The sequence below is a fragment of the Poecile atricapillus genome, chromosome W, assembly GCF_030490865.1.
Source record: "Poecile atricapillus isolate bPoeAtr1 chromosome W, bPoeAtr1.hap1, whole genome shotgun sequence".
Lineage (NCBI taxonomy): Eukaryota > Metazoa > Chordata > Aves > Passeriformes > Paridae > Poecile > Poecile atricapillus.
Genome location: NC_081288.1, coordinates 100,277,137 through 100,290,538, shown reverse-complemented (window position 1 = coordinate 100,290,538; position 13,402 = coordinate 100,277,137). Strand labels below are relative to the sequence as shown.

The window sequence follows — 13,402 nt, the reverse complement described above, 5'->3', positions numbered from 1 at the left end:
TATACATCTTATTTATATATCTTTACGAATTTTTATTTACACATAATTTATTACATTTATTAATAATACATTTATTAACAATTTGTGAAAAATTTGTCAAAAAGAAAAAAAATGAACAATCACAATCACAGTTTTAGGCTAAAGTGTCGAGCTCGGGAATCGACACTGGGTGTACTCTGAATCAGTCATTACCGTCCTGACTCCACCAAGTTCACTGCCGATCTTCTGTAGGAATGGGTTTTTTATACGGTTTCTATAGCCTGGGGTTGCACAGTTCTTTCTCTCCGAGTCTGTTGCATATTCTTATTTATTGTAAGTTTGTTAATTAGATTTACAAGAAGGGAGGCAAGGGTTTGAGTGATTTTACAGGAACTGAGTTTTTGAAATGCATGATCTGGAGATATTCCGTGTTTGGTTTGTGAAACTAAGTGAAGGGAACTACTGGAACTGGGTTTTGAGATGCATGGTCCGGGACGTCAATCTGATATCAGGTGCGAATCACTGTGTCGTTAGTACACCGATCTCTCCAGGGTGGGCCTTGATTTCCCGGTGCCACTTTGTTTCTTTGCAGATTGTCCGTTTCCTCTGGCTGCAAGCTGTCACTGTTGCAAGCCCTGCTCGCTCAACATGTATGACCAGTTTTTTATTTACTTATATATACAGAGAATAAAACCGAATTATACATTTATATATCACATGAATTGTACCCACTCTTTATGTATAAAGAAACAGCAGGCTTGTGCGAACATTTAAAAATGTGTGACTGCTTTTACTTGCTTGCTAAGAGTGTAACCTGGCAGCATGTTGGAGCTTTGTCCAGACCTGGTGGGGGCTCCCAGCCACTGCTGCTTGGGAGATAGCCAACATGTTCGGGCTTGCCCAGACTTGTACCCCAGCACAGAAGGCATGACACAGCCCAACAAGAAACTGTCTATAAAAGAGGCAGAGACCAAGGGTAAGGCAGACATGTTGGTGGAGCAGAGACTCCCCACGTCCCCTGCGCTGCTTGCTTGTCCCTTATCAACGAATTAAGAAATTGCCTTATTGATTGACCAACATGATTGTGATGAGCTATTTATAACATGAGGCAATTCTGTATCTTTGATCTGAAGATGTATTGGCAGGGATATTTTTTCAAACAGTCCATCCAGCTGATTTGCGGAATAAAAGGAACCCTATAACTCGCAGAGTAGTTATAAGAGCAGGTATGAATTTATTCAGCGCTGAGGTGCATGGGGATATCTCCTCCAAAAAGCATGCACACTTTTTTGATTGGGTTTTCCCTTTTTATCCTTTACAGACCAGGTTTACACGATACGCCTAATACATATTAATTTCCTAACCCTGCCTGTCTTCACTTCATATTACAATTAGCTCCGTGCCCCTTTCAGTCCTTTGGCTGCTTTTTTGGGACTTTAAATCCGTTTCTTCCGACTTAGGGTTCGAGGAATCTCCTTTATCCTGTGGTGCCTTTGTCTTTGCATCTTGTTTGTGTATTTCAGCTCCTTATCTCATCTTGCAGTCTGACTCTTTTTCCTGTTCTTGTTCTTAAAAACGAGATTCACTTAATAAATTATAAAAAAGGAATTTAATATAAACAAAAAGACAATTAGGAGACAAAAGAAATAAAGCAAAGGGTTAAAACGGCCAGGTGCCCTGGCAGGTTGCCAGGAACACACCTAGTATCTTGGGAACACTCTTTTTATCCCCTCATGCTTTGAGGATTTCATGCATATTCAAACTTTTTCAAGAAGTATTTAGCATGTCCCCTCCCTGGTTCCACCTATTTAGAACATTTTTACTTTCTGCTGGTCAGCATATTTTTTGCTGGTCATCATTATTCTAGCTGGTCAGCATTATTTGAAGTTTGGTTTCTTTTCTTTTGCAAATGGTCACTGTTGATAACCATCTGGGCCTCTCATCCTTCCTTTTGAGGGCAGCTGGGCTTCATATCTTCTGCTGATAACAGTTTGGGCTCTATTGTTCTCCTGATAAGCAGCTTGGGCTTCACTGTCCTTGCCCTCTGGGGTTTCCTTGCCTTGTACCTAGGAAATTCTTTTAAGCTTAAGACTTGTTAGCAAGAAAAAAGTACATACATAGCTAAAAAGTATTTATCATATAAGATTCATCTGCAAAAGCCAATATCACAATACAAATTTATAACATTGTGGATTAGGGTGTCAGGGTCTGGTTTTTGTCAGACACCCCTTTTAGTCAAGCATTTTTTCTAATTCTTAATTTCTTTGTTTCACAGCTCCCTTTCCTTCTTCAAATCTTGTTAGCGTTCAGGAGCACATAATCATGGAATGATTAGATGAAGGTGCTTTATTAAAGAGCTCTGGGCATCAGGGGTGCACATACCTGTGAAAAACGAGGTTCACATAATTTTTATAGAATTTAAAAGTTTAATAAAAAAAGACAATTAGGAGAAAAAAATAAAGTATACAAATACGGCCGGGTGTCTCTGCATTCAGCCAAGAAAGCACACCTTACTAACAAAGGATTGTCCCTTAAAAACAGAACCCTACTACATATCCATAAATTCTCATACATATTCATACACTCTCATACATATTCATACATTTTTCTTAGAATCTTTGGTGTTCTTCTGTTTAGTTTTCTCTTGCCCCCTTCCCAATAGATCAATCTTCTTGGCGCCATCGAGATTTACATTCCCTGATACCAGAAATGCAATAAATTCCTCCCCCCAGAGTTCTGGTCACTGCTGCCTTCATCTGGATAAGATAGTTTACAAAAGGAAAAAGAAAGAGTCTCCAGCTATCTTTTTTGGTCTTTGGGTTATACAGACAAAAGTAGTTTTTGTTTTAATGCTATGTCATAGCTTAACACATATGTATTATACCACTATTTCTAAGTTTCATCAATAGCAGAAATAAAGAAAACTATATCAATACAACAAAAATTTCCATTCTTATACACATAACATTCATTTTAATATTTGCAAAAAGCAACAATATATGTATCTTTAACACCAAGGACTGATTGGATTCTTTCTTATGCTTTCTCAGGCCAGAATGAGAAGCTTGTGTGACTTAGTTTCACACAGCACTGTGCTTCCTGCTTGTTTCTTGCATTTAGCATTCACAAAATGTAAGTTAAATATCAGGGAGAAATTCTCCATGATCTGCCATATCTACATATATTCTAACTATGTCTAGCCATCAGAGTTGCCTATAGTTGTTGAATTTAATATAAATATAAAAGAGCATTCAAAATAAAGCTTGTAGTGAGATGCTAAAAGTCAGAAAAAAATGTGTCATGCCATGGCTGATGAGTTTTCTTCTAGAGGAAGTGGAAGATAGGCAGGGATTCAAAAGATGAGCTAAAACAAAGATGTATATTCCATTAAGAAACTTGAATCTCAGCTTTATAACAAGAAATTTTGAGTTTCTGTTCTTGATGAAGTATAAAACTTGCCTTTTAATCATGCAGAAAAAAAAATAAGTTCTTGGAATCTATGGCAAATATGGGAATCTCATGGGGAAAGAAGTCACATGTAAGCGCTTTTTGAGAACAACATACTTAACTAGTAAAAATAAATACATCCATCTGAAAAGGAAAAAGAGAGAAGATTCAGTATGAACTCAAAATCCAACAGAGCTAATGCTGACTGGTGATGTGCATGCACTGTTCTGTTTTTGACTGATGGTAGGCCTGTCACGTGAATAGGTGAGGCTTCCTCAACCTTTAGTCTGGGGAGATTTACTCAGCCCTTAGTGTTTAATTTGTCTGTAAGTGTTCCAGGAAAGTCAAGACTCTTGTGCTCAACCAGTCTGTCAGCATCCTATTAGGGGGACCTTTACTGATCAGTCCTACTGGACTGGAGGGTGTTTGACTGATTTAGGGAAACACACCAAGAGCATAAGGGAGACCCCTCAGCAGGTCTTCCCCTTTGAGTACATTCCTTGCTGCCAGTGACTGCAGTGTCCACAAAGGATTCACACTAACAGTTTATGGAATAACACTTGTCATTTATATAAAATTGTGACAGGTTAAGGTTCAAAGGTTGTTGGTCATAGTGTCTGACTGCAAAAATTTACTTGAAGGAATATACAGACAAGCTCTAATCCCTAGTAAAATATTCAGTGTGTATTGTTCTTACCCAATAGGCATCCCTATGCGGGAGAAGACAGGTTCAGCCCATCAACTGATCACAGCAGTTGCCATGTAGTCTTCCCTAACTTTTCCCCCATTCTTGACTTACTTTTATACTATATACTTTTATACTTACTTTTATACTATTTCTTCATGTTTAGGTGGTTTGAGTGACTCTAGTCATACATACCTTTGTTACTGATTGCTTTTAAAGACACAGTCAATAAGAACACAGAGCACATGATCAGTGAGGGGTGGCTGTACCTTGGGGGTGAGTGACTTTAGGATGGAGGGGTGTGTTAATATTATTATTAGGCTTTAATGAAGCAAGTTCATCTAAGGAGAGGGATTTTGCCACAGTTGCTGGGTCAGCAGTAGGACATCTGGTTGACAGATACTGTGTGGTTTATCAGCTGCAAATTACCATTGAGCTCCCTTCCCTGCACTGTGCCACTTTCCATTCCAGCCCCCTCAGCAGATGTGTGTGGATGGGGAATCAGCATGGAATAAGTTTCAAGTCCTGCCCACTACATTCCATCCAGGAAGCAGCAACTGTGATTTACCCTATCATTTCAGTACTGTTATAACTCCTCTTAAGATACCAATACAACTCTTCAGTTTCTTCTAATTGTATCCCCAGTTACCTGTCCACAGGGTCCCTCGTCATTTTCCCACAGCACTATTACCATGTTTCTGCACAAACTGGTCTTTGTTTCTCTGGGAACAAGGACTTGAAGCAATTCAAGCCAATTTAGCCATTCTGTCCTTCAGAAATCATACAGCTTCCCATGTTACAATGACCCCATCTCCTCCACATCTGTTGTCATGTTATAATGACACCTCAAATGGAAAGTGGATGTTTGCCAGATTTTTTTGAAAATGTATTATTGCAGTGTGGTCAGAGTAGAGCATAAGGCAAAGTTAATGTGTGTATTTCATAGATTATTTCTGAAAATTATAGGAGTTCATCAAATTTGGAGATCGTTCCCAGTGACACAGTATACTAGACCCTGGTGTATTTAGCCTACATGATCTCCAGTACAAAAATCGATATGACATTCCCACTCCTAAAAGCCAGGCATATAAAATTCATGAGGTAAGATCAGCAAGGGACATAAAGAGAGCTCTTGACTAATGGGATGGAAAACAAATTGGTCCAAAAAACCCCCCAAAAAACCAGAAAAATTGTCTGAGGGAAGGAAAATGTTCTGAGTTACAGGATCTTTTTTTCTAACTCTAGGTCCTTCTTCAGTTATCAGCAATGCTGATGATTTGGCAAGTCCCCTCCATCACATCTCAAATGGCAGTAACACTCCATCTTCTTCTGAGGGGGGTCCTGATGCAGTCATCATTGGGATGACAAAGATTCCCATAATTGAAGATCCCCAGTACTTTGGAATTGCCAAAAGTCAGCTCAAGACAGACAACTGTAAGTACAAATGCTTATATGTAGTATGTAATTCAGTCCTTTTTTGGGGGGAAGGGTGTAAGGACTGGGCTCCTTAGCAGTGCTAATAGAAAAATGGTGTAAATTCCTGGGAGTAGAAGGGTGGAGTTAAAATGTACGCAATTTGTTAAGGAGTATTTTGGTACATGGGATGAACTGCTTTACATTTGTCAAAACTAAATTCAGCCCTTGTGATGAATCGATGAACTCAGCAGTGTTAGTCTCAAAGCCCAATCTGTATTCCATCAATCACCAGTAGTCTTTTCACTAATTTCAGTGGTTTTTGGCCAGTCCTGTGCACCTAATGTATTCTTGGGGTAAAACACATCCTGGATCAGAACCAGAAGTCAATTTTTGTATTTCTGGCTAAAACAGGGTTGATAACACAACAGTGTTTTGGCTATTGCTGAACAGTGCTTGTTCCTTCCCCCATTTCCTCAGCAAGTAGGTTGGAAGTGGACAAAAGGCTGACCTGAATTGACCAAAGGGACATTTCATACCATATGACATTATGCTCAACAATAAAAACTCAATGAAAGGAGGAAAAATAAAGAATACTTGTGGTTATGGTGCCTGTCTTCTCAAGAAACTGCTATGCATGCTGAGTCCCTGGCTCCCAGGAAGTGGCTAAACACCTGCTGATGGGTAGCAATGAATGAATTCCTCTTTTTGTTTTGCTTGCACACACAGTTTTTTGCTTTCCCTTTTAAAATCTTATTTTCTCTATCCATGAGTTTTCTTGCCATCCTTCTATTTTCTCCCTGTCCCAGGAATAAGCAAATGTCTGTTGGCTGGGTTTAACACACCACAATATGAAACAGATTTTTGAAACAGTAATCAACCCTGCAGTAAATAACTGAAAAAAAATTCTAAATAATATGTAACTGCACTACTTACTATGTTTCATACACAAGTGTTGCTGGAAGCCTGATCAGTTTGTCTGAGGAGTCATACTAAAGATTGCCAGTGTAGTTGGTGAGTGTTGGATGTGCACCTAAGTGATATCCGTATCTGTATCCTGACTGATTTAGTTTCACAGCACAAACTGTAGTTTAAGGGAATAGATATAGGTCAGAAACCTTTGCCTTGCTTTGCATAGCTTAAATACTATAATAGGTGCCTTCCTAGATTTGTACATTGGTGCATGCATGCATATGCATGGGTAGGACTTCAAAGAGTATAAAGACTGATGCCAGGCTACATTTTCTTGTGAACATTAACAATAATTCACAGTTTGATATTTACACTAAACCACATAAGGATCTTCCTGCAGTGCAACAGGAGGCATTTTCCTGCATTTTTATTATACATTCCTGATGTTCTTGTTTAACATAATTTTGTTGTGGGGCGCTATTTTGTAATTAGAAATAATTCCTAATGTCTTCTACCAGAGGGCGCTTGAATAATCTGGCATAGCATAAGTAATGGAATGCATTATATACTCACCAAATTGCTGATACTTGATTAGCACAATAAAGTTGCTATATAGATACATTAATTCCTGTGAAAAACAGAAGACAATAAGGAGTCACATAAGGGAAACATGCCCACTAGAGCTTTCCATTGTTATATAAAAGGACATGCTTTTAAATGGGGCCCTCTACTCTGAGCTACATTAAATATAAACAAGTAAACATCAGTGACTACACAGTACTTCACTTTCACCATTAATGCTGAAACAACATACATGGTGTTGTGTGAAAAATTAAACAAAAAATGACACCCCAAACTGTACCAAACATGAGATTCTCCCACATTTAGTAAGCTGCATATTAACTAAAGAAGCATTAACTCACAGCTGACTAGTGGTAACTAGGTCCTTATCCTGAAAATATATAAGCCTTTGTTTGGTTTTGTGTGCTGCAATGAAGTCCAGAAGGTGTCAAGGAAAATAATCACAGTATATAAATTCAGCTTATGCATAAATGTTTGCAGTATGCAGGCTTGAGACTTCACTATAGTGCTCCTGGGAGATATGCAGAGCTGATGTTCTGCATTCTACTACATTGCCATGGTGGTCCAAATCTTTGTGAGAATCAGGTAATTGGCAGTACTATAAAAATTGAGGCAGATGTCTTCTGCCACACAGAATCTGTCCAATAAAGGACATTTGTCTAGGACAAAAAAAAAGGTCTTCTCATAAATAGCTTCACATACTTTCTTTGTCTCTTACATGATAGAATCATAGAATATGCTGAGTTTGAAGGGACCTACAAGGGTCAACAAGTCTAACTCCCAGCCTTGCACAGGACAACCCCAAGAACCCTACCATGTGCCTGAGAGCATTGTCCAATTGCTTCTTGAACTCTGGATGGCTTGATGCTGTTACCACTTCCCTAGGGAGCCTGTTCCAGTGCCCGACCACCCTCTGGGGGAAGAACCTTTTCCTAGTAGGCAACCTAACCCTCCACTGACACAGCTTCAGGCCATTCCCTCGGATCCTGTCACTGGACACCACAGAGAAGAGATCGGTGTCTGCCCCTCTGCTTCCCCTTGTGAGGAAGCTGTAGACAACTATGAGGTCTCCCCTCAGTCTCCAGGTTGAACAGACCAAGTGACCTTAGCCACTCTTCATGCGGCTTTCTCTCTAGACTCTTCACCACCTTCACAGCCCTCCTTATGATGTTTTCTAATAGCTTTATATCCTTCTAATATTGTGACACCCAAAATTGTTTACAATATTCAAGGTGAGGCTGCACCAGTGCAGAGCAGAATGGGACAATCACCTCCCTTGACTGGCTGGTGATGCTGGGCCTGATGCCCCCCAGGACACAGTTGACCCTCCTGGCTGCCAGAACACATTGTTAACCCATATTCACCTTGCTGTTGACCAGAATCCCCAGGTACTTTTCCACAGCTCTGCTTTCCAGCATCTCATTCCCCAGTCTGTCCCTACATCCAAGGTTGCCTTGTTCCAGGTGCAGAATCTGTCACTTGTCCTTGTTAAACTTCCCACAGTTGATGATTGCTCAGACCTCTAATTTGTCAAGGTCTCGGCAGGGCGTCCCTGCCTTCAAGGGAGTCAGGATCTCCTCCCAATTTAGTGCTGTCAGCAAAATTACTTAGTATATCTTCCAATCCTGCATCCAAATTGTTTATGAAGCATTGGTGTTCAAAATGCTCACTCACGGTGAGAGACTTCTCCTGGGTCAACCTGTTCAGGTATAAGCAATTTATTATAAGGGTAAAGAGAGGGAGAGACCTGTGTCCGCCACCAGCCTCGGCGTTCACGTGGTCCGGGGGGAGGAGAGAGAGTGTGGGGAGAGCAGAAGAGGAGAGGTTGGAGATGGTGAGGGAGGAAACAAGAGCAACAGAGGGAGAGCGAGGGAAACCAGGGAGGCTTAGGAGAGAGGGGGAGGGCAAGAGAGGGGTAAGAGAGGGGAAAGGCTAAGAGCTGAGAGAGGGGTAAGAAATAAGAGCTAAGAGAGGGGTAGGGAAAGGGAACGGCTAGGAGAGCGGGGTAAGGAAAGGCCAAGAGCTGTGAGTAGGGAAAAGCTATGAGGTGGTGAAGTAACCTCCCTTTGCCCCCGAAGTAATCCTGGCTAGCTCTGTCGAGGGAGGGGTCAGGGAGGCTCTTCACGACCAAGAAAAAAGACCAAAGGGCTGCTTCTCCCTCCGGGGTAACAGAGGGTGTTTATTCTGGCTGGCTTCCAGGGGGGAGAAGAGGCCGAGGATACAATTCCCAAACTCTTTCAAACCTCGGGAGAGGGGCGGGGAGACATATAACACCAACCAATGGAATAACATTTCAGAGACAGGGAGGGGAGGGGAAAAACACATCACAGCTGCAGGGAGGGTTTACATAGAAACTAAGTAACTCCCAGAAATATGCACTACTACAAGGTGGGGAAAGGGATAAGGGCTGAGAGGGGGGCAAAGGGGTAAGAAGTAAGAGCAAAGAGAGCAAAGTTCTTGTTACGATACATCTTTTTCTATAGTGAATATTCTAATTCTTAGTAACCAATCACTACAAGATACACCCACTACAGATTTTACATACAGACTATGAGCATCCCCATATTAACATACAGTGTTGCATTTTAAACTCTAAAAGTTTTACAAGTTCTTTCCTTGCTTCTTGACCTTTGGACTTCCTATCGGCAGAAGGACATTGTTTTATCAACCAGGGATTCTCCTTTAGCTGGCTAGGCTATTGTTCTTTGGTCATATGGTAACTAGTACTCAGCATCATGACTCAAAGCAGGCTTTCATTTCTACTTCGATTCTAGGCTTCATATTTTCAGAATCTTCTGCCAAACAATCACATTCATAAGGTTTCCCTGTTTCATCCTCCCCAACATGAAGAATGTTGAAAAGCCCTAAGATAGACAGCCTAAGGTAGAAGGGCCTAAGACAGAGCCCTGTGGAATCCCACCAGTGACCGATTGCCAGACTTATCCTATTCACTATAACCCTTTGTGTCCAACCTGTGAGCCAGTTGCTCACCCATCACATCATGTGTTTATCCATCTCTGTGCTGGACATTTTGTTCAGAAGGATCCTGTGACAGTATCAAAAGCTTTACTGAAATCCAAAAAGATCACATCAACTTGCTTCCCTTGATCAACTAGGTGAGTTACCTTGTCATAAAAGGAAGCTAAGTTTGTCAAGCAGGACCCTCCCCTCATGAAGCTGTGCTGTGACCGATGACTGCGTTGTCCTTCAGGTGAGAGGCTTGCAGTTACCAGGGTCATCCTTCTTGCCCTTCTTGAAAACTGGGGCCTTTGCCAGTTTTCAGTTGACTTGGACCTCTCCAGATTCCCAGGACCATTCAAAACTCATTGAGAGAGGTCTCACAATTACATCAGTCAACTTTTTGAGCACTTTTGGATGAATCCCATCAGCCCCTATAGACTTATAGGGATCCAGCTGGAGCAGCACATCCTGCACAAGTTCAGGGGTGACTGGGACTTGTGAGGTGACCATTCTCATCAAGTCACAGGTCAATATTGTTTACTGTCTGACTTTTCCTATTGGCATATTTTTAAAAACTCTTTTTATTGTCCCCCACAGTTCTTGTAACTTCAATTGAGTTTTGGCCACATAAATTTTCTCCCTACAATGACAAGCAGCATCTCTATATTTCTCCCATGCCACCTGACTTTGCTTCCACTCAACATACATCATCTTTTTTTGCCTTAGCTCCAAAAGGATCCAAGATGTACTTCTGCCTCACCTGCTTAACTTACAACATTTGGGAATTGCCTGCTCCTGTGCCCTTAGGCAGTGATGCTTAAAAAGTGACCAGCACTGATGTACCCCAGCACTAATGTACCTCAGCACCTTCCAAAGCGTTGTCCCAGAGGACTTTGCTAGCTAGTTACCTGAGCAACCTGAAGTCTGCTTTCCTCATGTCCAGGACTGAAGTTTTGCAGGCACTTTTCCTCTTGACCTCTTACCAGATATCTGTATCTGAATATAGTATTTCAGGTTTAATTGCAAAGGATTTGAAATGCATCTGTTTAGAAAGAAATGTAAAAATTATTACAATCATTTCCATTTGAAATTCCATCAATGTATCAATAAACCAGTACTTTTCACAGTCATAGAATGACTGAGGTTGGAAAAGAGCTCTGGAGGTCATTTGGTCCAACTTTCCTGCTCAAGCAGGGTCACCTAGATCTGGTTTCCCAGGACTATGTCCAGAAGAATTTTGAATGTCTTCAAGGAGAGAGAATCCACAAGCTCTCTGTGCAACATGTTCCAGAGATCAGTCACCCTCACAGTAAAAAACTATACCCTGATCATAGAATCATAGAATAGTTTGTGTGGAAAGGGATCTTTTAAAGGTCATTTAGTCCAACACCCCTGCAATGAGCAGGGACATCTTCAACTAGATCAGGTTGCTCAGAGCCCTGTTCAACTTGGCTTTGAATGTTTCCAGAAATGGGGTATCTACCACCTCTCTGGGCAACCTGTTTCAGTGTATTACCCCCCTCATTGTAAAAAGTCTTCTTTCTTATATCTGATCTAAATTGACTCACCTTCAGTTTAAAACCATTATCCTTTGTCCTAGCACAACAGACCCTGATAAAAATATTTGTCACCATTTTTCTTATATTCCGATGTTCAGACAGAACCTCCTGTGATTCAGTTTGTGCCCATTGCCTCTGGTCCTGTCAGTGGGCACCACTGAAAAGAGCCTGGCTCCATCTTCTTTGCACCTTCCTTTGAGGTATTTATATACATCAATAAGATACCCCCATCTCCCACCCCTCAAGCCTTCTCTAGGCCTAATGCAGTCCCAGATACCACTAGACTTCTTTGTGGCAAGGGCACAATGCTGGTCCATGTTCAACTTGGTACCCACCAGGACCACCAGTACTTTTTCTGAAAAGCAACTTTTCATCTGGGAGGCCCCCAGCATGTACTTGTGTATGGAGCTGTTCCTCCTGAGGTGCAGGACTTTGCATTTCTCCTTGTTAAGATTAAACAAAACTTCTGTCAGCCCATTTCTGCAGCCTGTCAAGGTCCCTCTGGATGACAGCACAACCCTCTGGAATACTATCCACTCATTGCAGTTTGGTGTCATCAGCAAACTTGATGAAGGCCCACTCTGCCCCATCATCCAGACCATTAATGAAGATGTTAAACAGGACTGGACCCACTATTGACCCCTGGGGTCCACTGTTAGTCACTGGCCTCCAACTAGACTTTGTTCCACTGATCACCTCCCTCTGCGCCCAGCTGTTCATCCAGCTTTTGATCCACCCCACTGTCTGCTCATCCAACCAACCCATATACATCAACAGCTTCTCCATAATGATCTTATGGGAGACAGTGTCAAAGGCTTTCCTGAAGTCAAGGTAGGCAATATCCACTGGTCTTGTTGCTGAATTTTTGGAACTCTAAACACAGACAGAGTTAAGTTTAGAATGGAGATATTGTTTATTCTTTGCAGGGTGCAAATTGGAAGAGTTCCACAAACTGAGCACACAAAGGAATAAAAAGTGAGAGAATTTATACATTGAAATCTACATAAACCCATCTAGCTATTGCATAATTGTTTGACTTGCACAACCTTATGCAATACGTGTCACTGCACCTGCATGAACCTATTCAGAGGTCTCTGGTGGTCATTTGGGGAGGTTCCCCTTAGTTTTCAGCAAAGTTCAGTTCAGGATGTGAAGAACCCCAGGTTGAGATCCAAGGAAGATGTGATCTGTAACTCAGCACCACATCATCTCAGACAATTGCCAAGCAGGTGGTAAAATACAAAAGCTTTCCATAAACATTGACAAACATCTGCTTAACACACCTGATAGAATCTTTTTACATTCAAAAGAGTGGTTAAAAGTGAGAATGATACCATCACGTTCCATCTGCAACAGATATCAAAGGAAGGGACAGTGAATTTTCCTTAAAGACTCAGAGCTTAAAGATACAGAGAATTATACTTAAATACAGAAGATTCTGCTTAAAGACATCAACTACCCCCTTTGGAAGTTTTGGAAATATATTATTAACACTTCCATATTCCTTTTGACTACTCTTGTCCCAATTATATTTAAACCTTGGAGGTAGCCATTTCATGATTCTCCACATTTTGATATACAATCCTAGCACTAAAATAAAAAGCAAACAGATTAGTATTAACAAAACAATTACAGGTTGTGGCATATGTGGCATTTTATTAAGAATTCTCATTGCGGTTGGAGACTATCTGAATAAAATATCCCACAAGGGTGATTCCCATCTTTCTTTACTCTTTCCATTATCTTATGAATTTCTTTGGTGATTAATTTCTTCAGTGTTATGACAATAATCAGAATTTTTCTGCCACTCTCTTTAGCTTCTTTTAACAACTTTTGCAAATTTTTATGTTGTAGCAGTTTCTTT

At 40.9% G+C, this 13,402-nt stretch overlaps 1 protein-coding gene across 1 annotated transcript in view; it reads left to right on the top strand.

Annotated features, from left to right (window-relative positions):
* LOC131591640 (BDNF/NT-3 growth factors receptor-like) overlaps positions 1–13,402 on the top strand; it is a 660,084-nt gene that overhangs the window by 362,690 nt on the left and 283,992 nt on the right. The window contains exon 13 of the mRNA XM_058862552.1: positions 5,357–5,545. Coding sequence (XP_058718535.1) covers positions 5,357–5,545 — 189 coding nt within the window. The remainder of the gene's footprint in view (positions 1–5,356; positions 5,546–13,402) is intronic.